We start from the raw sequence: 27,666 nt of genomic DNA on the forward strand, positions 1-27,666 counted from the left end.
CTTGAAGATGTCCGGGTGTAGCATCCATTCGTGAGCATCCGAGGTGGTTCTGCTTAACATGTCTGCTAGGGTGTTCTCTTTTCCCGGCACAAATATTGCCTGTAACTGGTTGTTGTAGCTGAGAGCCAGATTCCAAAGGTCCAAAGTCATTCTGCATAGGGGGTATGAATGAGTGCCTCCCTGTTTGTTGATGTACCACATGACTGTGGTGTTGTCTGTCCTTATCATCAAATGGCCTTCTTTGAGGAATGGTCTGAATTTTGGATTGCCAGTTTTACTGCCAGCATTTCTTCTTGGTTTATGTGCAGGTGCAGCTGGTCTTGAGTCCACAATCCTTGTATGCATTTGTCCAGCATGTGCGGTCCCCATCCTAGGTCTGAGGCGTCCGTTGTGATGGTTTGGCTTGCTCGAAAGTTGTGGAAGGGTAAGCCTGGGTTTGCCTGGCATGCTTGAGCCCACCATAGGAACTCCTGTTTTAGGCATGGGATTAGTGGGATTTCTGTTTCTAAGCTGTGCCTGTGCTGAGACCATAAATTCTTTAGGTACCACTGTAGCTTTCTCATGTGCAGTCTGGCATGTGGGACCAAGATTATGCATGATGCCATGAAGCCCAAGGCCTGCAGAACGTTTCTTGCTGTTAGTTTGTTCTGCTTTGTTAATGCCAAGAAGTAAAGAGGGAGATCTTTTTGTTTTTCTGCAGTTAGGAATGCCATTTGTTTTACTGTGTCCAATTCCGCGCCCAAGAATGTTCTTGTTTGGGATGGTATCAGCCTTGACTTTTGTAAATTGACTGTGTATCCCAGGACTTGTAGCAAGTAAATGACCCTTTGTAAATCTGTTGTCAGCTTGCTTTTGTTGTCCGCTTGTAACAGGCAGTCGTCCAGGTATGGGTAAATTTGGATTCCCTGTAGTCTGCAGTGAGCGATTACTGTTGCCAGGCATTTTGTGAATACTCTGGGCGCAGTAGATAAGCCAAAGGGCAATGCTGAGAATTGATAGTGCTCTGATCCTGCAAGAAATCTGAGGTATCTTCTGCAATTTGGTCGAATGGTGACGTGCAGGTATGCCTCCTTGAGATCTAGAGTTACCAGCCAACACTCCTTGCCCAGCATGTGAAGAAGTTGCTGTAGGGTCAGCATTTTGAATTTCGGGACAATGATGTATGTGTTTAAGACGGACAGGTCGAGAATAGGTCTCCAACTTTTCTCTTTTCTTGGTACTAGGAAGAGTCTGGAGTAGAATCCTTTGCCCTGTTCTGTTATTGGTACTCTTTCCACAGCTCTCATCTTTGTTAATTCCGCTATCTGCTGTAGAGCTTTTATTTTTTGATTTGGAGGTAGGTTTGGCATTCCTCTTTTTACTGGTAAGGTGTGGAAGTGGAACCGGTAGCCTTGGTCTATGGTTTGCAAAATCCACTTGTCTTTTGTGATATAGTGCCAATTTTTCGAAAATAAGGCTAACTTTCCGCCTAAAGGTGCTGCTATTTGCTCCCTGGTAGGCGGTGTCAGGGCCAAGTCACTGTGATTGTCCTGCTGCAGTGGCAGTGGTTGTGTCTGTGCCTCGGTTATTGCCTTGCCACTGTCGTCCTCTGTAGGCACCTCCTCTGGATTGATTTCTGCCTCTATTCCTGCCCCTTTGGGATCTTGTGGAGTCAGGAAAGGACCAATTTTTGGCAGGCCAGTTCCTGCTAAACCTTGGGGGCTGAACCTGTAAGAAATCTTTAACTGTTTGTACAGATTTTGCCTTTTCTTCCATTTTCTTCATTACTTGCTGGGCAGGTGTACCAAATAGACTGGCCTTATCCATAGGAGCATCTAATAGCTTTGCTTTAACATGATCCGGTAAGACCTGCTCTTTCAACCATGCATGCCTTCTTATCACTGTGCCAGTCATGGCTGATCTAAATGAAGCCTCCAGTGCATCATAGCCACATTTTAAGGAATGGTTACTAACCTGTTGGATGTTATTCACCATTTCTAATACATATTTCTTATCTAAGGATTCATCAGAGGACAGTTTTTAGTTAACTGATCAAGCATAAACTCTTGGTATTGGATCATATGAAACTGACAGTTTAAAGCTCTAGCTGAGAGAGTAGCAGAGGTGTAAACTTTTTCCCCATCTCTAAGGACCTGGATTCCCTTTCAGAAGGAATAGGGTTTTTGCTGTGGTCGAGGCTACTGCCTTAGGCCCCTGGGATATAGTTTCGGGATCTGCAAGTGGGGCCTTGTATAGGTGGTGATGAGTGTCTGGCACCCTGTAAAATCTATCTGGTTTGGCAGGGGCTGGAGGTAAAGAATCAGGAGCAGTGCAAACATCATTAAATGCATCATCCACAACAGGCAGTACAGGAGGTATAGCTAAGGGCCTATGTTGTGGTAAGTGCAGAAAAGTCCTAAGCCTTTTTCTTGAATCTGAAAAATCTTGTCCCTGCAATTGGAATTGTTCTCTCATGGCATGTAAGGTTTCTCCAAAGGAAAATTTCTCTGGTGGAGAGGCAGCTGGAATGGATTCTTCAGCATCAGAATCTTCATAAGTAGAAAAAGGAGCCTCTGGCTGGTCTGTAATGTCTGAGTCATCCGCAGAATCATCAGAGGACACTGGCTCGGGGGGCTCTGCTCTAGGTCTCTTTTCCGGGGGCTGAGAGGCCCTGTCTGGGTGAGATTGGGATCCCCTAATTAAGGATATTAAATCTTCTGCCAGAGTAAGCATTTGTGAACTTGAAGTGGGCCTGTGTGAAGGGGGCTTAACAGGCACTGATTTAGCAGATTTGGCTGCTTTAGCCCTGGCAAAGGCCTTAATAGACATGGCTGCAGGAGGCCTAGCAGCACCACGTGCTGGGGTAGAGACATCCAAAGGGATGGTGTCTGATAAATCACTAGGAACCACAGTTGTAGGCAAAATTTCTGAGGCAGATTCAACTAAGGTAGCAGGAGCCTCAGTAGTAGTCATGGATTCGGCTGAAGATTGACGTTTTCTCGGTTTCGCCGAAACCGAGACACTCATGCTTGCTTAACCGTGGTTTCGGCCGAAACCACGGACCGCGAGTGTCGGTCTTTTTCTTTGCAGTTTTTTAAGAATTTGGGTAGTCGGGGGATCCGACAGCATAATGTACGCAAAATCTGAGCCGAAAAACTGTTCAGCGAACTCCGACCGACGCCTAAGCGTTCGTCGGTTGAAGGAAGCACAGGCCGAACAGGCTGCTACGTCGTGGTCTGGGCCTAAGCAAGGCAGACAGTAAGAGTGAAAATCTTTATGAGGTATTTGTTTCCCACAAGTTAAACAGTTATTGACTTTTTCTGAGATCGGCTGAGGCAAGAAAGAGTCCCCAACGGGGTACTTAGCTTTTAGAAGTCTTCGAAGTAGTATTCGGTAGTAGTAATCTCTGGATCTGACCGACCGGCACTTGCAAACAGCTTCTGCTTCGGCCACGCGCAAGAAAGACTGGGAAAATGGCGTCCGTTGATGCCTTTATACCAAGACCAGCAGAGATGACGTCGGGTGAAGTGCGACATCAGCCGAAGCCGGACCCAGACTTTGGAATCCGGCCGACCGAAGGGCTGCCTGACGACAGGACAACCCATTTGTTATGACTGCAGATGCATCCATGAAGGACATTTGGAAATGGGTTGAACCTGCAATGAAATGGAGATATCTTCTGCAATTTTGTCTGACAGGGACATGCAGGTTTGCCTCCTTGAGGTCCGACGTTACTAGCCAAGCTTTCTTGACCAACATGGGAAGAAGCTGCTGTAGTGTTAGCATCTTGAATTTGGGTACTTGCAAGAAGGTGTTTAGAATTGAAAGGTCCAGAATGGGTCTCCAAGCATCGTCCTTTCTGGGGACTAGAAAGAGCCTTGAATAAAATCCTTGGCTTTGATCCTGTGTAGGTACCAGTTGAATGGCTCTCATGTCCATGAGAGCTGTAATTTGTTTTTGTGCCTCTGCCCATTGATTTTGTGGCAAGTCTGGCATTCCTTTTATTCTTGGCAAGGTGTGGAAATGGAATCTGTATCCTTGTGAGATAATGTCTAGGACCCATTTGTCCTTTGTGATGATGCGCCAGTTGTCTATAAAAAAAAAATGCAAATTTTCCTCCCAAGGGAGCTGCCAAGAGATTTTTGCTTGGCAGTTTGAGGTTTAAGTCATTGTGTTTGTCTTCTAGCAGTTTGGGACCTGTCTTCTCCCTTCTGTGTTGCAGTGCCCTATTGGCGAGGTTTGTAAGGGATTTGTGCTTGTCCTCTGCCCCTTGGGCGTCTGTATTTACCCCTCTGTGGTCTGTCAGAAGCTGGAAAAGACCAATTTTTTGCTGGCCAATTTCTGCTGAACCGTGGGGGTTGTACCTGTAAGAAATCTTTGACCGTCTGCATAGATTTTGCCTTATCCTCCATTTTCTTTAAGACCTCTTCTGCTTTAACCCCAAATAACGTCCTGCTGTAAGGGTGCATCTAGTAACTTTGCTTTAACATGATCAGGCAGAGTTTGTTCCTTTAACCAACCATGCCTACGTATAACAGACCCAGTAACAGCTGCTCTACAGGAAGCTTCCAGGGAATCAAATCCACATTGTAAAGTATGTTTGCCCACCTGTTCAGCTGCATGCAACAGATCTTGCATTTCTTTGCAGATCTTGCATTTCTTTGAATTCAGACGGTTGAGGGTGCGTGCTCATCTTTTGTTTTATTTGAGACATTAGGAATTGCTGGTATTTCAGCATTTGAAATTGACAATTTAGTGCTCTCATAGCTAGAGTAGCTGAGGTGAAAACCTTCTTCCACCCACCTATCTAATGCTCTGGAGTCCCTTTCAGAGGGTACAGGATTTTTAGCCATAGAAGCCTTAGCCCCTTTGGGACCCTGGGAGATAGTCTCTGGGTCAGCAACAGGGCTTTTGTAAAGGAATTTGTGTGAGTCAGGCACTCTACATCTATCTGGTTTGGCTGGAGCAGGAGGCAGAGAATCTGGATTTCGACTAGATTCTAAGTAAACATCATCCACAATGTCTAAAACTGGAGGGATAGCAACTGGTCTGTGCTGGGGGAGTAAAATAAACTCTCGGAGCCTTTTCTTTGAGTCGGAGTAGTCCTGACCTTCCCAGTGAAAATGTTCCCTCATGGTATGTAAGGTTTCCCCAAAGGAATAGTCTTCAGGGGGAGAAGCTGAGGGAATGGAATCTTCAGCATCAGAATCTTCATAAGGGGGAAAGGAGTAATCCTGTTCCTCAGAGGAGCCTGAGGAAATAGACACTTGATCAGAGGAGGCATAATCCTCCTCTTGTCTAGGCTTTTTGTCTGGGGGGGGGGGGGGTTGGGAACCCTTGATTAAAGAAATCAAATCTTCAGCCATTTTAAGCATCTGTTTCTTAGGCATGGGGCCTTGGACTGGAGACTGATGTGCAGTCTTTTTGGTTTTAGAGGAGTCTTAAGCTTAGCATAAGATTTTTTGGTGAGAGTAGTCGGTCTGAAGACACCTTCTGTAACCGAAGGTGTTTCCGCAGCGCCGGCTTCTCCTTCTGCAATGTTGCTGGTAGGGCCTAAAGAAAATGGCTGCGTCGGCCTAGAACTGTCTGCTTGAGAATCCAAAGCGGTCTGGGGTTCCAATTCTACGGTCGTCAGGGGCTGCGTAGGCGCCTCACTGAAAACCGGAGTCTGGCTTGGATCTAGGCTGCCTGTTTTTATCTTTGCGTTTTTTATGCACGCTGGTAGTCGGTTGCTCCAAAGGCATAGTGTAATTAAATTTCCTACCAAGTAGTGCCGTGCGAAATCAAAGCGTCGCTTTACAGTTCGCTTATTAAACCTAGCACAAAACCGACAACCAGTGATGTCGTGGTCTGGGCCTAGGCAAGGTATACAATAAGAATGAAAGTCCTTATGAGGTATTTGCTTCCCACAAGAAATGCAATTGTTAACTTTTTCTGACATCGGACTGAGGCAAGAAAAGGTTCCACAATGGGGTACTTAGCTTTGAAGACTTCGGACTGAAATTCGATTAGAAAATCTCAGGTGTCAGCTGACCGGCACTTGCGAACTGCTTCTGCTTCGGGCACCGCGCGGCAAGAAAGACTGAAAATAATGGAGTCGGATGCCTCTTGTATACCCCTGGCGCACTGACATCAGGGAAGAAGCGACAGCAACCGACGCCGGACCAAGACTTTGGAATTCAGGCCGACTGCGGGACCGCCTGACGACAGGATAACCTAAGTGTGATGACTGCAGCAGGGTAACACGATGAACATCCTAGGAGGTTTGCAATGGGCAAAACCATGTTCCAGAAGTTCAAAAATGGACAAACCCAAGCCTGCACTCAGAAAGAGGGAACACATCTCAAAGACCTTCTGACATCAGAACAAAACAGCCAGAAACTGAGAGGAACAAGCCATCCATAAAAACACTCTAAACTCCTAGGCAAACATAGGGAGATGAAGGAAAAGGAACCCTTCTGCAGGAAGTGGGGGACAGTGGAGGCTGCCTCCCCCACTCAAAGGATGGCACAGCCCACACCTGCTCCTCAGCTCAACTGCAGGACCACGAAGAGCGACACACTAAAGTAAAAGTCATAGGAAATGTCTCAAGCGCAAAGCTCCAGAATGCAACTACCTCAGAAGAATTCCTATTCACTCCACAGTACCAAAAAGGCCATACTATCACAGAGAAAATCCAACAGAGAAAATCCAACAGAATGCCTGGATCACTCCTCAAGGGGGCAGAATGAAGTAGGACTGACCAATGGAGGCACAATTCCATTTTCAGGACATCCACTGGAAACTTACGCACAAAAGGAGTGATTATACATTACTGAAGCCTCCAGAGTGAAGGCAACCTCTTCACTAATTTCAAATCCTGGGAAATTTTCCAATACAAGCAGCATTCCTTCCATCAAAAGGCCTCAAACATAGAAAGGTGAAATGCAAAACTAAGGCTGCTAAACACCAACAGGGTAAAAATATACTTTCCTACCTGCTCTCACCAGTTGCGCAGGAGCTGTGAGTCAGGGGATGCCAAGCCCCCTCTTCTAATGTCCAAAGAGCACACTGGGCAGACCAGGTCTCACTTGAGAATCAGCAGAAATGAGTTTGTAAGATAACATCTAAGAACTCAGAATGCTAACCCAGACCCATATACAAGAAAGAAATGAAGTGCCACGCAACCTGCATAAAAAGAAGCACGGTCTCATGACAAACCAGAGAAGTTCCAGGTTTTACAGGCCTTGTCTGCCTTAAAATGATCATCTCCAAATTAGGGGATATGGTGCGTGTGATCATACGAAGGACAGGGAGTTGGGCTAGACATACTCTTGCACAATAGGGAGAGGCCTGCAAACTGAAATCCTGCAACCATACCTCCTGGTACTACCGAAAACAAAGCAACAGAATGAGCTCTTATATCAGAGCTGTGAACTCTGGCATGGGTTCATGATATGACTCCCTCATTTGGGCCAACCAGACCAGATTGGCTGGGGAGGGGGACGCAGCAGAGACTAACCTTGTTGGCACAGTACCAGTCATCCATGATGGAATTAATTCAGGGGCTGCTCCCTGCAATCAAACTGAGAAAATGAGGAACCAAGCCAATCAGAATGGGACAAAGGATGTAAAGAAACACCCTGTGCAAAGACAAAAAGCCAAAGTGCAAATTTTCCATGACAAAGTTTCCTACAAACATGGGGGATAAATCCATAATTCTTATAACATGAAGATAATTCAATCCACAGCAAGATTTACATGTCATACAAACCTACATCTAAGGAGGCAGCAGCCCCAGGTAATCCTAGATGCCAAACCTTATACAAAACTCTGATCACCTGGAAGGCATTAAAAACAACATTGTCACTGGTAACCAAAGCTGATCGAAAATTCTGAATTTCTGAATAAACCTATCCTTCTCACAATCAGTCACCAACTGGTTTCAGAGTTACCTGTCTGACCGCCAACAATCCGTTGTATGGCAGAATGACACATCTCCCCAACTACCTGTCTCCATAGGGGTTCCCCAAGGATCCATCCTTGGACACCTACTCTTCTCTGTTTACACCAATAATCTAGCCTCTGCCACCAAACATGGCACACTCATACAATACGCAGATGACTCAACCATCATCTGCTCAGCCCAGTCCCTACCCAAACTGCAAAAAGTCACACAGGAAGCCTTTTCCTCTGTTGAAACATGGTTATCCAATGCCCAATTAATACTCAACCCAAACAAAACTAAACTACTCATCTTCCAACCCATCAAACATACTCAAAACAACTCTCACTTTAACATCACAGCAAAAGACAACACCACTATATACCCAACTGAACACACCAAATTGCTAGGAGTGGAAATAGACAATAAACTACATTTATGGTAGGTACAAAACTGTACTATGTTCTTCATTCCACATTGCTGCAGTCCTAAACTATGGGTAGAAAGCCAAAGCAGAGGCTAGGGGAGGCTAATCATAAAGCAGCAGCAGCAGACAACAACAACATGCCTTAAAAAATGTGGCAAAACCAGCCCTAGACTTAGAGTAGAAGGAAGGTGATAATGCTTAGTAAGTACTGAAGTCAGAACTCAAGTAGCTGTCACCCTAGTTGTAGGCAAATGAATAGTTTGGTTTAAAGCCACACTAGAAACCACCTTAGGCATAAAAAAAAGGGGATTTGATGTAATGATTCCCTATCCTAATGGAAAATCAAAAGGGCTCTACTGGGGCCTGGCCTGCAAGACACCCTTCTTTCTTGCAGAAGTAATAGCCAACAAACAGCAGTCTTCCATGACAAGTTTCAATTCAGCAGTAGCCGTAGTAGGCAAAAGGTGTAAAGTAGTTTTTTCAAACACAAAATGAGATCCCAAAGCAGGATAGGAGCTCTCATTGGGTCTTATATTCTTAAGAAAAGATCTAAACTGCTTTTGACAAAAGCTTCACGAAAACATCAGTGGAGCAATCATCATGAGTGAGCTGAAATTGCTGGATGAATCTTAAATAGAAAGGACAAAGGACAAACCTTTTGTCCAATAACTCAATAGATGGTGACACATTCAAAATTAAGCTCAAATTTCCAAATTCTTTGCTGTACTCAAAAATAAAACCTCTTTTTTTTTTTCCATTTTTTCCTTGTACTTACTAGGTCTTCTAGCTTCCATAATCAAATTTAAAACTTTGTTGAGTTGGTGCTGACCTGCTGTTCAACACAGAACAAGAATACCAGGCTGCTGAAGTGAGTGAAGCTTGACATTGAGCAGATGACTTCTGAGATAACAGATGTGGAATCAAAGGTAAAGAGGCATGGAGAGGCTTCTGGAGGCTTCCTTAGTAGTGAATTTAGTAGTGTTGCAGGCCAATTTTTGGAGCTATTAAAATCATTGATGTACCACATGACAGTTGTGTTTGTCTGTTAGAATCACACCCTGCCCTGGAAGAGTAACTCCTTGAAAGCCATGCAAACTGGACTGCTAACATCTCCTTCATGTTTTGATATGAGATGCTGTAGCTCTGGCAGGCCACTTCTTTTGTCTTGTATCCACCATTTAGATGAGCTCCTGCTAATGCAAATGTCACGGCATCTCGTTAAAATCTGACTCCGCCTCTGGCGGGGAGAATCCAGTTGTTTTGTTTAGGTGACAGCCCTGAGCACCAACCACTTTCGAAGGCAAGAGGCAATTTATTATTTGAATCCCAAATCCCCTGTGTGCCAGTCCATACATTTTGAGATTTTTTTGATATCCTTATGCAGCAGTTTGGCATTGGGCGCAACAGAAATACAAGATGAACCCTAATGTTTTGAACCTTGCTCTTGCAGTCAGCACGGACTGGAGTAGAGATGTTAGATGAGATGTGATAGATTCTTTTGCCTGTTCAATAGAAAAAGGCTATCTGTTAAAAAGGCCATCTGGCTGCAAAGCCCATGTCTCACACTTGAGAGCACATGTCTTGAGAGGGTACTAGACTGGACTTTATTTACTGCATCATAGATTAACTATAACATATTCCAGATGAAGTAGTTCAGATGCTGTAGGAGGTCTTCTCAGGCACGTCCATTAGGATGAGAAGCAGGATCTTTTCACTGAAGTATTTTATCACTTGAGCCAGAACCTGGAGCCACTGGAGCCAGTAATTAAGCCAAAGGATAATGCAGCCAATGTATAATGAGAATTTCTAAAATTTGACATTCACATATCCATGACCATAAAAAAGTCCACAAAAAACTAGGAGCGTTATACAGAAATAAGCAATTTCTCATCAAAGCAGCAAAGATTTCAATAGCAAATTCCCACCTTATCTCCACCCTACTTTATGCCAGATTCACCCAAATTCGCCACAGGGGCATCCTACCGTAGTCACCACTGTCTCTCACTTGCTGAACTGGGCTGGCTTGAACTCCATCACCTCCTTCAGTGGTATCACTCGCCCACAAACTAGTAAACCATCCACTAAATGTCCCATCCCTCCAGAATCTACTTCAACCCTATCACACCACCCGACCACTAAGATCCAGCAACAAAAATCACTTGCAGATCACTAAAGCCAATAACTCTGCTGGTGAAGCACTATTCTCTTGTGCCATAGCCAAATTATGGAACTCACTCCCACCCACAATTACCTCCATACCATCATGCACCCACTTCAAAACTTTACTAAAAGCGCACCTAAAAACATGCTGGCTATGCCCTTGCAACTCCCACTCTAATATCATCCACCCCATCCAACCACTAACTTTCTTTCCACTCCACTAACTACCTTGATTATAGCAAGCTCAGATGCTCATAAGCCTAGTACTTATTATACAGCAGGAACTTCTCATTGTAACATTTGTTAATGTCGGTTATGTATTTCACAGATAAAGATTCTAGTTGTCGACTGATGTACTATGTTCTTCATCTGTAAATATGTTGTAAGTAATCGCTATGTAATCCAATGTAACTATTGTCTGTTTATTTTACTGTGGAGCTTTTCTCCCTGGGCCTCCGCTAAAAATGGACCTACGTCCAGTCGGACACTCCCGGTCAACAAATTTAAATAAATAAATAAATAAATAATAAATAACCATGTGAACAGATGGGCTGCAATCCAAACCATTAGTAGTAAAAATAAATAAAGAGCTGTCAGGCAAAGAGGAAGAAGGTGTTTATGAAACTGAAAATTCACATCAGGAGCTGCACTGCTATACAAAGCTCATTTGCCCTTCATGAAAAAGATGCCAGTGGTGCAGCGGTAGCATTGTCGCCTCACAGCAAGAGGTTCTCCGGTTCGATTCTCGGCTGGGGTGCCTTCTGTGTGGAGTCTGCATATCCTCCCTGCGTTCGTGTGGGTTTCATCCGGGTGCTCCGGTTTCCTCCCACATTACAAAGACATGCATCTGGAGCATTTCTCCCAGGGCCTCCGCTGAAAATTGGCTTTGTTCCAAGTCAGACTTTCCCGGTTAACAAATGTTAAATAAAATAAATAAAAATGCTACTGACAAAAATAGTGGACCCATACAGAATAGCCCTTAATATCAGTAAAGTAGCCTTCTTCAGCTCAGTTAAGGAACACTTACACAGACTTTCTCCTCCCCGCAAAAAATAAAGTTAGTGTCTATTTGTTTAACTGAATATTGCAGTCATCTCTCTCTCTCTGCAGTTATTTTTCTATTTATTTGTTTCATCGAATACTGTGGTCTCTCTCTCTCTGCAGTTAGTTTCCCTGCCCTCTCTCCCTCCCTGTTTTTGTTTTGGAATTAATCTTGGAGGCTTTGGAAACTGCCCGGACCTCCTGTAAATTTGTGTTTGAACACTCTTCATTTGCTCACTCAACAGAGTACAGTGAGATCATATTTTAACTTCAGACACTCCCTACCAGTCTCATCTGCTCAGCTGCATCCCAGCTCTATCACCGTCTAGTGTCACTAGCTCATTCTACCTAATACAGAGAGAACCTTTGAGGAGGGCAAGCCACTTAGGTCCTCAACCTTGAATTATCTTTCATTTCTCCTTTTTCCCTTTCCACTTTACAAAAAAAAAATCTAAATCTAAGCTCGTTTTCCTGCCTTTCCTGTAACTAGCCCAGTCCAGGTCAGATTTACTGTATCCATGACTGTTTGTAAGCTTCTGAGCTCTCCCCAAGCCTTTCTGAGTCAGAGGGAAGCCTTCTAGCTTATCAGTGGGAGTGGTAGGCACTAGGTAGCCTATCTACCGCAAGAGTGGTTTCTGGCCCAGAAATTGTGGTTTATTAGCCATTTGGGCAGTTTTTTCCATCGATTTCAACTTTCTGATATATAATCCCGCATTTGCGTTTCTTTCCCACCTAGGCTATTCCAGACAAAGATTTGCTGTATCCAGGACTGTCTGTAACCTTCTGAGCCCCCCCCCCAAGCCTTTCTGTGTCAGAGGGAAGCCTTCTAGCTTGTCAGTGGGAGTGGTAAGCACTAAGTAGCCTAACTACCACAAGAGGAGTGGTTTCTGGCCAAGACATTGTAGTTTATTGGCCGTTTGAGCAGTCTTTCCATCTCTTTCAACTTTCTGGTTTAAATGGCAGTGTTTGTGTTTGTTTCCCTCCTTTCCTGTAACTAGTCTAAGTCCAGATATACAGAGTTGCTGTATCCAGGACTGCTTGTAAGTTACTGATCGGTGCCAAAGTCTGCTCATCAACTTTTCCCTTACATCTGCTAGTTCTCGCCTCTACTGCACTTTTACTAGCTTATTACTCTAGCACTTTACCAGACTTCTTGTACTAATTATTGAAGCACACAAAAGTGCTGCCAGCACTAAACATTACAAGAAAACAGCTCCACTACTTATTAATGCCCACCCCTCCAGGCATGTCTAAAGGTCAGTTTCCTGTACTTTATCCTATTAACCTGGTGAACTTGAGCATCCTGAGGCAATGTAGCAAATGCCTCATGTACACAGACAACCTAACACTCAGACTTGCGAGAGATGCACTTACAGATCCAAATTGGTGATTTTAAATCATAAATTTAACAAAGAGAAACTTTATGGCAAATTAGATTAAATTCAGACAGAACCTGGCATAAATGATGCTGTTAACATCAAACGTTTAACAGACCAAAGAGTCTATATAAGGAAATAACATCCTATTTTTAAATCTTGATGGATTAATTGTTTAATTGAAGTAATGTGCCTATTGGTAGGGGATGAATATTCATAGTGGTTTTAAAAGTTGTGGGGTTTTGTATGTTCATTATATTCTGATGAAGTTTTTTAACAAAAGCGTGGATTACCCACCTATGAAACTTTTTTTTGGAGGGGGGGTAAACAAGTATGTACACTTTCCAAATCAAAAGACTGCCCTATAAAATAAAAGGCGCAGTTTGCATCTCCTGCAAATTTATAACAGCAGCTGCAAATATTTTAAAGGAACATTTCATTTTCCTCTACTAATACTTACCAGCTATCATAATCAAAATCAAATGCAATGGTAATTTCAGTTCCTTTTGAAATTGACTGAATAGAATAGACATAAAGGTGGACTGTTCCATCTTCAACAACATGACGCACCTGAAATAATGAAAAACATTTAATATGCAAACCCGGATCCAATCTTATACAAGTCAGCAATCTACATGCCAATTAAGTGTACAGTGAGACCAACCTCTGAATTAGGCATACAAGATCGTCTGATAAAGCGAGCCTCATTCCCAAAGGTCCTTGCATCCACACACATTTCCAGTCCATGAAATTTGGAATAAAATAAAACAAATGGATAAGGTCTACAAAAAAAAAAAAAAAAGCACAGTTATTCAACATAAGCAAATTTAGTATGGTCTCAAAATACAAAAGGGAAACTCCACAAATTTGTTACACAGGTGATCCAAAATTTCAAGTACCTAATTTTGAAGTGCAAGAAGGCATAATAAAACAAGCAAACAAAAAAATACCAGTGTACAGTACTTTTATTTTTTCAAACATGGGCTAAGTTCCTATAATACCACAGTTATGAAAAGAGCAACCAAGCCTATGAAGCACAAATGGGCCACTCAAACTCCCTCAGTGACATAAATTTTATGCAGCATAGGTTATAGTACACAATTTACTCTACCCTAAACCAAATTGTTAACAAATACAGTAGACAATTCAATTTTCAATCACTAATGTCATCAGATCTCAAAATAATGCGTCAAGATCCCCCTGCCTCCATTACTTGTCTTAAAACAATATTAAAAAAAATGGCAAAATATTTGGGATTTAAAACTGTTACTACACTGCAACTGAACTGATACGCTACATGCATTATGACTTTGACTGAAGGGGCACCTTTATATTACAGGAAACTACAGACATCAGAGAATACCATTTGCAATCAAACCATGCTTTTTCAGTTATGCAATTTTGCAGATTTTGGAATAAGGATGGTCTGTAACTCAGAACACAAATACTCATTTCAGGCCCAGTTAATCGAAAACATGGTGGCAGAAGTTACAGTAGCTTAAATGCAAGCATAGCCATCTCAGGGAAGGATGGGTTTCCTACATGACCTATGGATTTAATATTTCCAACTGACATCAAGGGACACTACCTCAACAAAGCTCAAGAGGAAGCTTACTACAGAATGCAAATAAATCAACATTTGATAGCATGCATGTGTTAGTATAAGCGCATAATCAGTACTGACGTTGCACAGTGTCACAGTTATAGTTTAAGTGTATGGTAAGATGAAAATGCCTCCCCTATAATCAGGGCTGCAATGAAATCAAATACCCTATCTCCTTGTCCTCTGCTGTGGATAGAGAATGGGGGCACTGGGACATGACGACATGACAGACTGTGGGAGGCACTATAAAGAGAAAGGTTTAAAAAAAAAAAAAAAAAAAAAAATGACGCTAGATTTTTTTGATTAAATATTTACAGGGAAATCCAAGATGGCAGGATAATCACATCAAAAACTACCATGTCTAACTATGACTACTTCTGTACTTTCATGGTTCTGAACATCTGCTTACCAAAGAAAGAAAAAAAGCAGACAGAATGATCATGTAGCAAATATGGAACTGGAAACATTTTCAATGGGTGCAGTCATCCAGATTGACTAAAATGAGACAGATTTCATTTGAACCTCAGCTTTTGCATAGGTGTACCACACAAAAACACTTCTTACTGTTAATTACAATATAACCACAATCAGCGCTGAAACTGCAATAATAGAGGTTTGTCTTGAATCGGACCTCAAAGAGAGATGCAATTATATAGCCAAACTGGAAGCTAAGCTGTCTCCACCTAAGACTGGAACAGACAGTCAAGAGAAGGTTAACACTTGCACCATACCTCCAGCCACACATAGACCTACTAAAACACCACTGGAAAAAAATACACATAAATACACAAAAATCATACTCAGAGGCTCTAAATAAAAACCTGCAAAAGTATCAGAAACCTCCAAAGCAAACACCCAAACAACCTGCACCTCCCGTCACAAATCAGACAACACATAAAACACAAAATCAGTGTGCTGCACAATCACAGCCCTTAAGGCAAAATAAGATATCTAACACACTAGTAATAGGTGAGACTACAGTCAGGCACACTGATGTCCCACTCACTAGGCTGGACAAGCAGAAGGTTACTGTTAAGCTGCCTGTGAGGAGCCAGAATCCGCCACATAACACAAGCACTCAGGTCACTCCAGACCAAGTACAAATATGACTCTGTCATTGTTCATGTTGGTGTGAATGACCTGAGATGTGCCTCCCTAGACTACATGAAAAGAGACATGGAAGAGCTCTCTGATCATGTAGCCCAGGCAGGTATGACCCTGACTCTGAGTAGCATCCTGCCCTCACCAAGAATGATACCTCACTATAAAGAAAAAAAATGATCAGTTTCAACAATTGGCAAAGCTTCTGGTGTCATTCAAAGGGAATCCAGTGTCTGTCAGCCTGGGACGACATGCTCGACAAGCCGCGTTGCTTTGCAAGAGACTGCTTGCACCTGTCATCCCTAGGCTTTCGAATACTGGCCAAGGCTCTTGCTGCCCCCATAGTGCCTTTTTTAGGCAAGGCACAAAAGTCAAACCCAATTCCGTAAACAGCACAATTAACAAAAAAATGAGGGTTATACTACTCAACACCAGGAGTTTAAATCTCAAAATGCACACACTCGAATCACTCCTCAGTATGGAGAACGTTGACATCTGTGCAGTAACTGAAACCTTGTTCAAGGCTCCACAGAACACCCCAGCACTACCAGGCTACAACTCATACCACATGTTTAGGCCACATAATATGGACCGAAACACAAAAGGAGGGGGTGTATCCATATTCATCAAGGATATCTACACCTCCAGGTTAGTGGCGCAGCATGATACCTCTGAGATCATCCATGTGCAACTAACATCAGGCAAATCTGCAATGCAAATTGTGGCCTGCTACAGATCACCCTTCATGAACCAGGACCACCACTCCACCTTTCTGGAGAAACTGAAAAACATGAAGGTCCTACCAACACCCTGATATTGGGCGTTTTCAATTATCCTACCATTCACTGGGAAAACTACTTGAGTACAAACTCCCAGGCCCAGCGCTTCCTGGAATTCATCAACTCAAACGCCCTGGATCAGCTGGTAAACTCCCCTACCAGAGGTGAAAACATATTGGACCTGGTCATCACAAACATGGGCGACAGGTGTTCCACACCGGAGGTCAACCAGTCACTGGTTAGATCAGACCATAAACTAATCACTCTGGATGTCCACACCCCACCACCACCAACTAAGAAAACCACAGTAAAAAACTTTTCTAAAGAAACTTCACCTTACTTAAGACAGAGGTGGTAAGATTCACAGCTCCCACGCTAAAGGATAATGCTGCCCAAGATGCAGAAACCTTTACAAATGCACTCTATGAGCACCTACAAGGATGCATGGATCATGCCATCCCTAGCAAAACCAAGACTCACTCCTCTAAGAGAAGGAAACCAGTTTGGTGGACCCCTGCCATAAACAGGCTATACAATAGGAGGAAACTAGTTCAGAAAAAAAGCAAATACCAAGAAGGAAAGACATCCCTGATTAGTATCAGTAAGAAACTAAGATCTCTCATGAAATTATCCAAGACTAAATTCGAAAGAAAAATAGCCAAGGATTCAAAAGATAACCACAAAGCCTTCTTTAGCTATGTTAAGAATCTAAGTGGCAACTCACAGATATGCACTGAACTAGTGCAAAATAGCACAAAATATACTGAACCTACTGATATTGCCAACATCCTGGCAGATAGATTCAGTGCAAACTTCACCCCCCCTCACCTCCAAAAGGGCCCACAACAATACCGGAAAAGTGTAGTGTCCCAAAAATCACACACGCACAGGTGAAAATAAGAAGTTATGTACCTACCATAACGTTCCATGTTAGTTGTCTTCTTCTCGCCTTCTTTCTTGCTGGATGGGGTTCGGAGCCGATCCTCGGCTCCGACTCGGCCAATACTAAAGCTCGAGAGCTAATTCCACTGGCTCGAGGCTCCCCTATATCCCACAATGCTAGGCGGTAACTACTCAGATCTTGTTTGATAGCTATACCAAGCAATCCTAGTCTCCATAGAATAGAGTAGGGAAACCCACCTCAAAACAATCTGCGTAAAAAGTAACGCAGACCTCAGAAAGGATAAAAGAGGTGGAAGAATGTGTGGGAATGACGACTTCCAGAGGAAGAACACAAACTGAATTCCTGTCGGTCTGTCCAGGCTTGGGGGAAGGAGGGTGGGACGCAAGAAAGAAGGCGAGAAGAAGACAACTAACATGGAACGTTATGGTAGGTACATAACTTCTTAATGTTAAGTTGTCAATCTCGCCTTCATTCTTGCTGGATGGGACCGCGTCCCTAGCACCTTATCCCGGGTGGCCTATCGGAACAATCTCTTGAGAACAGTGGAACCAAAATTGGCACGGCTTCTGGAAACCATGTCCAATTTGTAATGTGAAATGAATGTATGAGGAGAAGCCCAGGTGGCCGCTGCACAAATGGAATCTATTGGCAGCCTATCCTGAAAAGCTACGGATGTAGCTAATGCCCTAGTTGAATGAGCTCTAGGTCTTGAGGGTAGTTTTTGATGTCTGATCTCATAGATGAAGGTAATTGTAGAGGTGAGCCATCTAGAGAGGGATACTTTAGTAACTGGAAGGCCCAATTTCCCTTCCGCATATGACAGAAACAATTGATTAGATTTCCTGAATTGTTTAGTCATGTCTAAGTAATATCTAAGTTGGCGATGAACATACAAAAAATGTAGCTTTTGTTCCGACCTGTTTGAATAGTTAGGGAAAAAGACGGGGAGATCAATAATTTGGTTTAGGTTTATTTGAGAGGAAACTTTAGGCAAAAAGGATGGACTAGTACGGAGGGATAACCTGTCTTTGTGAAACACTAAGTAAGGAGGATGACTGCACAGAGCATGGAGTTCAGATACCCTTCTCGCTGAAGTTATAGCTACCAGAAAAAGTGTCTTCCAAGAAAGCAACTTCAGAAAACATGAAGCCGCCGGTTCGAAGGGGGGAAGGATTAAAGATCCCAGAACCAAGTTCAAATCCCATTGAGGCGGGGGATCTTTGATTGGAGGTTTGAAAAGAAATACGCCCCTTAAAAAGGCTTCACAGAGTTTGTGAGCCATGATGCTAGACTCCGAGACACCAACATGAAAATTAGATATGGCAGCCAATTGAACTCTAATAGTAGATGCAGATGATCCTAAATGAAAGAGTTCTGCTAGAAAATCTAGAATAGACTGGATAGGTGCTGTAAAGGGATCTGTTTTTTGACGTTGCCCAAAAGGAGAAGCGTTTCCATTTGCTACTATAAATCTTCCAGGTAGAAGATTTATGAAAGGCTATTAAGATATTTCGGACCGAGCGAGATATTGAGGGAAGCCTGGCTAAGGTTGGAATCGGAGAAACCATGCTGTGAGGTTTAGAGAGGGCAGAGATTTGGTGCAGCTGACCCGATTGGTGGGTTATCAGATCTGGTACTGGGTCCAGATGCCAAGGCTGCTCCAAAAGGTAACGATGAAGAAAGGGGAACCATATCTGTCGAGGCCAGTAAGGGGCAATGAGGATCATTGTCACTCTCAAGGCGATGGCTTTCTGAATTAGTTGAGGTATCAGTGGAAAGGGAGGAAAGGCATATAGAAGTCCCCGGGGCCAATCGTGGACTAGAGCATCTCTGGTGGGATGGCCTGGTAACGGGAAGAGTGTGAAGAAGTCGTGACACTTGCTGTTTTGGGGAGTAGCAAAAAGATCGCAGCAAGGCTGGCCCCATTTTAGGAATACTTCTAGAACTGATTTCTTTAGAGACCACTCGTGGGGCATGAGAATTGCCCTGCTCAATTTGTCTGCAATAACGTTGGATTTCCCGGGAAGTGCGTTGCTATCAGAAAACGCTGAGAAGAGATCGCCCATTGCCAAAGTCTGAGTGCCTCTCGACATAAAGGGTATGATCTGGTTCCGCCTTGTTTGTTGATGTACCACACTACGGACATGTTGTCCGTTTGAATTGCAATAGTCCCAGTGGGAAGAGAGTCGTGAAGGGCTTGCAACGCTAAAAGCACTGCTCTCATCTCGAAGACGTTTATGTGCAAGTGGCGCTCAAAAGGTTGCCACGTGCCTTGGACTGTCCTGCCCTGATAATGCCCCCCCCCACCCGATCAGGGAGGCATCTGTTGTCAACGTGGCGACTGGGAGGGGAAGAGTGAAGGGTCTTCCTCGGAGAAGTTGATGTGATGTGATCCACCAAGACAGTTGATTCTTGCATGATTGAGTTATCAATATGGTATGGGACATCGGGAGCTGTTGAAAGGACCATTGAGTAAACAGCATCTACTGGAGGATCCTCATGTGAAAGCGAGCTAAGGGAAGAAGGGGAATAGCTGCTGCCATGAGTCCTAACACCTTCAAAACTAGTCTGGCTTTGACTTTGTTGCATTGTAAGAGAAGGGAAACTTTGTTCCGAATGTCTGACACTCTTTGCTCTGTGAGTCTGGCTGAAAGATTGAGTGTGTCTAAGGTGGCGCCTATAAAGGTAATAGATTGACAAGGCGACAAGGCAGATTTTTCGAAATTTATCGAAATGCCTAGAGCTTGGCAAGATTGGATGGTGAAGTCCCTGAATAGAAGAAGCTGATGTCTGGTGGTGGCGGTAAGGAGACAGTCATCTAAATATGGAAACACCTGGAATCCTTGACGTCTCAAGTGAGCCGTGACCACTGCCATGCATTTGGTGAACACACGGCGGGCTGTAGTGAGACCAAAGGGCAGGGCCCTGAACTGGTAGTGACTGGCTCCCAGCCTGAAGCGGAGATATCTCCTGGAGCGTCTGTTCATCTTGATGTGGTAGTACGCGTCCTGAAGATCTATCGAGCACATCCAATTGTCCTGACCCAAGAAGGGTAGAATGGACTGTAGCGTGACCATCCGGAATTTTGTTTTCCTGACATACTTGTTTAAGTAGCTGAGATCCAGTATGGGTCTCCAGTCCCCTGTTTTTTGGTACCAAAAAGAATTTGGAGTAGATTCCGGATCCTTGCTGGTCTGCGGGACTGATTGGATAGCTCTTTTGATAGCAGCTTTGAAATTTCTAATGCTGCTTGTTCCCTTAGACCGGGTGGAACGTCTGGAAGGGATCTTTTGGGTTGGGTTGGGATGTGAATAAAGGGAATTTTGTAACCCTCGGATATGATCGACTGTACCCATTTGTCTTGAGTAAGGGAAAGCCAGGCTTTTGGGTACAGGGATAACCTTCCCCCGACTGCCTCCGAAGGTGGACAGCCGGGCAGCCCTCAGGGATGCTGAAAGGGTTTGTCAGAGAACATTTCTCTGCTACCCTGGTTTTGCGGACCTCCTCTGCCTCTAGGGCGGCGTCTATTATTATTCCCCCCTCTGCCTCTAGAGAGGAATCGGCCTTGTGCGTCAGATGAGACTCCCTGGGATTGTTTGCGGAACCACATCTTTCCTCCCCTCTGACCTTTTGGATAGGGTCTAGAAGGGGTAGAAAAACGGACTCCTACAGCAGAGAGAGTCTTACCTTCTACCTCGCACCTGGTCAATGTATCCTTCACCTGTGGACCAAACAAGGATGATCCAAAGGGAGAATTGGTGAAGGTCGCCTTGAAAGGGTCCACAAAGTTGCAAAGCCGCATCCAGGCGTGACGTCGTAAGGCAACACCTGTGCCTGCGGCTCTACTCGCCCCATTTGCTGCATATGAGACCAGCCGCATGGAGGAGTTAACGATGGAATTCAGGGTTGCCAACTGGGAGTTCATTGTGTCTTTGAACCCCTCAGCTGTAGGATCCTTTATCAGTTCACCCATATCCTTGAGTAAATCTCTCTGGAGACGAGTGAAGTGGCATAAGTAATTCAGCGAACACACTGAAAAGGTCGCTGATGAGAACATCCGCTTGCCGTACCTGTCCATGGTCCTAGATTCCTTATTAAGAGGATGGACAGGAACCGAAGGATCAGGTAACTCCTTCTTAGTGGCCGCAGCCACCACCATGGCATCAACAGGGACACCATGGATAAAAACTCTTTATCTCTAGGGGCAGTAATAAATTTAGATGGTCTCCTCGGGGTGGGTTCCACTGAATCAGGAGCCGTCCAAGCCTTCCTTGCCACCACTTCCATAAGGGGGTCAAAGGGAGGGGACACCCAGGAGGTAGAAAGGAGAGAGCCAAACTCCTCAAGATACACTGACTCATCCTCCGAAGGGTTAAGGGCTGGCCAGTTCCCCCTCTGTTTCAGGATCTCAAGGATGTCAGCAAAGGAGACATCTTCAGAGGGGGATCGAGGGGAACCTTTGGATTCCTCTAAGTCAGTGTCAGAGGTGATAGACTCAGGGGAGTCAATGTGCTTCCTCTTGCACTGCCTCTTCCTTGGGAGATCTCCTGCCGGGTCAGGAGAGGCCTCGGAAGAGGAGGAAATTCCCAATGGGGAAACTTGAGGAGTTGGCTCTCTGCGGTCTAAGACAAGGGGGTGAGTAGAAATCACCGCAGGCACTGTAGATGGGGGGGCAGAACCTGGTTCTAGCACGCTACGCATGACCTCGAAGGCACCCCTGTCAGGCAAGGCCAGAGGCCCCCGCTCCGTAGAGACAAGGACCTCCCCCGGCACCGACAGGGAAGGCTCCGAAGCCGATGTCGGAGCCGAACTCACCAGCACCAAAGCCCTGAGAGGGAGAGCGGGGTCGGACAAGGGTCCGATGCCACTCGCCCCCTCGGAGCCGACGAGGGAAGCTCGGCGCCGAGATCCCTCCAAGGAGGAGATCGGAGCAGACGACGGAGCCGAAAGGGAAGGTATCGGATCCGACGCACCGACAGTCATGGCTCCGACAAGCCCTGGCTCCGAACTCAAAGGAGTCGGAGGAGGAATGTATTGGGGAACGGAAATAGCCACTGACTGGTGAGTCGGGCTATGCAGCATTTGGGCAAGTGCCTCGGACTTGAGAAGTCTACTCACTACCCTTTGCAAATCATGGTCAGATAACCTGGAAGACCGTGAGGAATGAGTTTTATGGCTCCGTTCAGAAAGAAGAGGGGATCCTGGCGCCGAATGCACGGAGCCGATAGTGGGGGATCTGGACATCTTCCTAGACTGTGGCTCCAATAAGAGTATCGGAGCCAACGGAGTTTTATCAGCCTCGGCTCCAGCCGGAGCCGAGGTAACAGTATAAGGCTTGGAAACATCGGCTCCAGCCGCAGCCGGTGTCGAAGCCGACTTAGTCTTTCCAGCAGTCGACTCTGAAACCGGAGCCGACTGTTTGGAAGTTTTGGAAGGCTTCCCCAACACAGACTGAGTCGGGGGGCCTTCAGGCTTTAATAAGCCCCGCAAGATTAATTTATTCTTGCGTTCATGCAGGACTCTAGGGCTAAAACCATGACAAACAGCACAAGAGTCCTGCAGGTGCAAAGGCCCCAGGCAATACGCACAAGAAGTGTGACCGTCTGACAGCACGAGTCACACTTCTTGAAGCCTGAGACCTTGTCTTTTGACATCGTAAAAAGGAGTGCCTGACAACAACACAAACACACTACAGACACACCCTTTACTGAAGAAATTATTAAATTATTAAGGCTAACACAAGCCACAAACACACACACACACACACACACAAGCCCTTAACAGAAAAACAACTAATTTAGTCACTAAAGGACTGGGGGAAGGGTGGGGCCAAAGGCCTACAAGATAAGGGAAGAAAGGGAATATAGACCCGAAAAACAGGGGACGATTTATCTAAATACTTAATTAAGCTAAAAGGTTATGGTAAGAAAAAAAAAGGGGGTTAAGAAGTACCTAATATGGTAAAACTCTAACTCACCTGCCTGAGCTGGTAGAAAAGCACCTCGTCAGCTATAGCGGCAAACGAGATCTGAGTAGTTACCGCCTAGCATTGTGGGATATAAGGGAGCCGTGAGCTGGTGGAATTAGCTCTCGAGCTTTAGTATTGGCCGAGTCGGAGCCGAGGATTGGCTCCAAACCCCATCCAGTAAGAATGAAGGCGAGATTGACAACTTAACATCAGCCCTTTCAAAAGCCAAAAACACAGCATCAATGGGACCTGATGGTGTCTCAGGCTGCATCTTGCACGAACTACAGAACGAAGTACAGTTGTGTACACTTACCATAAATGTAGAAGTTCGAGTGAATTCACTTTTGCAGTCATTACATTTGGGTAATCTGCTGGCAGGTTGCCCTCAGTCGGCCTGATTAACAAAGTCTTGGGTCCTGCGTCGGTTGCTGTCCCTTCTTCCATGACATCAGGTCGTCAGGGGTATAAAACTTAAACTTGTCAGGTGCCCCTCAAATGGGGAGCAATATATATATATATATATATATATATATATATATATATATGCATGTAATTTAGAACACAAAAATATACCTCTAAATAAAAGCAAATACAACAAAAAGTCTTTTGAGCACAACAGGAAGAGGTATAAAAAGAGAAAAGAAGGGGACTGGCAGATGGGTAACCAGGACTGCAACAGTGAATACACTCTAACATCTACATTTATGATAAGTGTACACATCTGTACTATGTTCTTCGTGTTTCACTGTTGCAGTCATTACATTTGGGAAGAATCCCAAAGCTATGGTTGGGAGGATGGAATTATACAGAATTAGGAGCAGCTATAAGGCCCTGCAGGACAGCAGTTGCAAAGCCTGCTCTGGATTTAGAGAAGAGAGGTAAATGGTAATGCTTGGTGTACGTATGAACTGAGCTCCAGATAGCAGCTTCTAGAATGTCTCTGGTAGGAATCCCTCTGAGAAAGGCTGCAGAAGTAGATGCAGCCCTGGTGGAATGGGATCTGATCCCCTTGGGGACAGGTTTACCATGATGCACGTAGCAGAAACGAATACAATGGCTTATCCATTTTGAAATTGTCTGCTTTGAGATAGCCTTTCCCTCTGCCCCTGCAGCAAATGCCACCAGTAGTTGCTTAGATTTTCTTAGAGATTTTGTCCTGTTCAAGTAGAATCTTAGTTGTCTGTGTACATCCAATGAATGCAGAATCCGCTCCCCCTTGTTCTGTGGATTTGGGAAAAAAGTTGGCAGATGAATGGTCCGATTAAGAGCCACACTAGATACCACTTTAGGCATAAAGGATGGATTGGTCCTGAGCTCTACCCTGTCCGGGTAGAAAATAATAAAAGGCTCCACTGCCATGAGAGCCTGTAGTTCTGAGATCCTTCTAGCTGAAGTGACTGCTAAAAGAAAAGCGGTCTTCCAAGAGAGAAATTTTATGTTTGCAGTAGCAGATGGTTCAAAAGGAGGCAGGGTGAGTTTTTCCAGCACAAAATTGAGGTCCCATGCAGGAGTTGGTGCTCTCCTGAGAGGTCTCAAATCTTTGGCCCCTCTGAGATACTGCTTTAGCTGGGGATGAGAAAAGAGCGGAGGCTCTGTGTTGTAATGAGCTGAAATGGCAGAGGCTTGGATTTTTATGGAAGAGAAAGACAGGCCCTTGTGAAGCATCTCAGTTAAATATTGCAGAATATGAGGAATACTGGGCATTTCTGTGCTTATTCCTTGTGCCTGATTCCAGGCACAGAATCTTTTCCATTTATCAGCATAAGATTTTCTAGTACTAGGCCTTCTAGCCTCCAAAATGGCATCCATCACAGGTTTACTGAAAGATGTAACTGGTGAAATTAGTTGTTTAGCCATGCTGTAAGATTCAGAGTTTGGAGCTGTGTGTGTAGAATTTGAAAGTTCTGCTGAGACAGTAGGATAAGGCGGCTGAAGCAGGTACCACCGAGGAAGGTGTGACATATTGCGCAGGAGCGGGTACCAGTGTTGGCGAGACCAGTCTGGAGCAATCAGAATCATTTTTGTTTTTTCCTGTCTGACTTTTAGTAATACTTTGGAGAGCAAAGGCAGAGGGGGAAAGGCATAGACTGATAGGTTTTTCCAGCTGAAGGATAGAGCATCCACTTTTCAAGCTTTTTTGTGATGGATTTTTGTGCAGTTGTTCAACTAATAAGTTTTGGGGTGAGGCAAAAAGATCTATGTCTGGGCTCCCTCATTTGCATGTCAACATGCTGAAAATATGCGGATCCAGTTTCCATTCATGTGGGTCCATAAGATTTCTGCTTAGTTCATCTACCAGAGTATTTTGCTTTCCTGGCAGGAATTGAGCTTGTAAATGTATTTGGTAAGTCAAGGCTGTGTTCCACAAGGCCATGGCTAGTCTGAAAAGGGGGTAGGAATGGGTACACCCCTGCTTGTTTATGTACCACATGACCGTGGTGTTGTCCGTCTTTATCAGTAGTTGTCCTGGATGAATAAAGTCCTTGAAAGCTGTTAGAGCATTCTGTACAGCTAGCATCTCTTCCTGGTTGATATGCAGGTGCATTTGATTTGGGCTTCATTCGCCATGAATGCATCTCCCTGCCAGATACACCCCCAAGCATAATCTGATGCGTCTGCAGTCAGGGTTTGGGTGGCAGGGGGTGGAATGAATGACAGTCCCTTGTTTTGGTGACAGGCCTCTACCTACCATAGGAACTCTTGCTGCAGGCAAGGAATGATAGGAATCATTGTTTCCAGGCTGTGACAATGTTGACTCCATAAGCTTTTCAGGAACCATTGAAGTTTCCTCATATGCAGTCTTGCATATGGAACTAGAAGAATGCAAGAAGCCATGAACCCCAAGGCCTGCAGAATTTGTCTTGCAGATAACTGGGTTTTTGTGGCCACTTGTTTGAAGTAAGTCATCAATTGGATTTGTTTGTCTGGCGTGAGGTAAGCCATCTGAGTAGTTGTATTCAAGCTTTAACCCAGGAATGTAATTTTTTGAGAGTGTACCAGTTGTGATTTATTTTCGTTTATGGTGTACCCTAGGCAAGTTAGAAGCCTTTTTTACAAACGCCAGATGCTGCAGAAGAGTGTCCTTGTTTTCTGCCTGAATTAGACAATCATCCAGATAAGGATAAATTTGAATGTTTCTTTGTCTGCAAAATGCAATTACTGGTGCCAGGCCCTTTGCGAAGACCCTGGGCACAGTAGATAAGCCAAAGGGCAGTGCAGAGAACTGGTAATGCAAATAGCCCGCTTTGAAGCGGAGGTACGTTCTGCAAGATTCCCTGACTGGGATATGCAGGTAAGCCTCTTAAGTCTAGAGCTACCAACTAGGCATCCTTGCCTAGCATAGGCAGTAATTGTTGCAGAGTCAGCATCTTGAACTTTGGAATGTCCAGGAAAGTATTTAGAATGGATAAGTCCAGAATTCGACTCCATGATTTGTCCTTTCTGGGTGCCAGGAAGAATCTTGAATAAAAACCTTTTCCTTTTATGGTACTGGTTGAATAGCCCCCATCATCGTGAGGGACATAACTTGTTTCTGAGCCTCTGCCCACTGATTTGGAGGCAAATCTGGCCATCCGTTTAGAATTGGCAACGTGTGGAAATGAAATCTGTATCCCTGGGATACTATATTTAAAACCAACTTGTCCTGGGTAATTAGATGCCAATTTTGTGCATGAAGTGCTAGTTTTCCCCCCAAAGGGGCAGCCAAAAGATAAGTGCTTGGAAATGGCATAGGAAAGTCATTGTGACTGTTTACCTTAGGGAGGTGCCTTACTACTTCCAGATTTGGAGGTGGAGGCACCCCATTGTTTTGTTCTGTAAGTTCCTTGTGACTGAAACTTGGAGCCTTTAGAGTGTCTGGGTTTGACCTGAGTGGCTCTGGTGGGTACGGGAAAGAACCAATTCTTAGTAGGCCAGTGCCTACTGAACCTGGGTGGCTGCACTTGTAGGAAATCTTTTACAGTTTGCATAGATTTAGCTTTGTCTTCCATCTATTTCAAAACTTCTTCTGCCTTATTACCAAACAGACTGTCCTGTTGTAAAGGAGCATCCAACAATTTTGCTTTAACATAAGGCAGATTATGCTCCTTGAGCCAAGCATGCCTTCTTATCACAGATCCAGTTACAGCGGCCCTGCAAGAGGCATCCAAGGAATCAAAACCACATTGCAAAGTATGCTTTCCAACTTTTTCAGCTGAATCAAAAAATCCTGTAACTCTATTTTCCACACAGTCAGAAATCAACATAATTTTCTGTTTAAGTAAGACCATGACATGCTGCTGATATTTAAGCATATGAAACTGACAGTTTAAAGCCCTGATTGCCAAGGTTGCAGACGTGTAAACCTTCTTACCCCATCTATCCAGCACCCTGGAGTCTCTCTCAGAAGGGGTAGGATTTTAAGAA

At 44.5% G+C, this 27,666-nt stretch overlaps 1 protein-coding gene across 1 annotated transcript in view; it reads right to left on the reverse strand.

Moving 5' to 3' along the window:
• The window catches only part of KMT2E (lysine methyltransferase 2E (inactive)), a gene marked incomplete in the record, with an annotated part of 3,388,239 nt that overhangs the window by 1,855,509 nt on the left and 1,505,064 nt on the right, over positions 1–27,666 (reverse strand). Inside the window, 2 exon segments of the mRNA XM_044088526.1 lie at positions 13,368–13,477; positions 13,572–13,689. Of these exon segments, the coding sequence (XP_043944461.1) occupies positions 13,368–13,477; positions 13,572–13,689 (228 nt within the window).

This window comes from Protopterus annectens, chromosome 11.part0 (assembly GCF_019279795.1).
Source record: "Protopterus annectens isolate FY-2018-M chromosome 11.part0, PAN1.0, whole genome shotgun sequence".
Classification (NCBI taxonomy): domain Eukaryota; kingdom Metazoa; phylum Chordata; order Ceratodontiformes; family Protopteridae; genus Protopterus; species Protopterus annectens.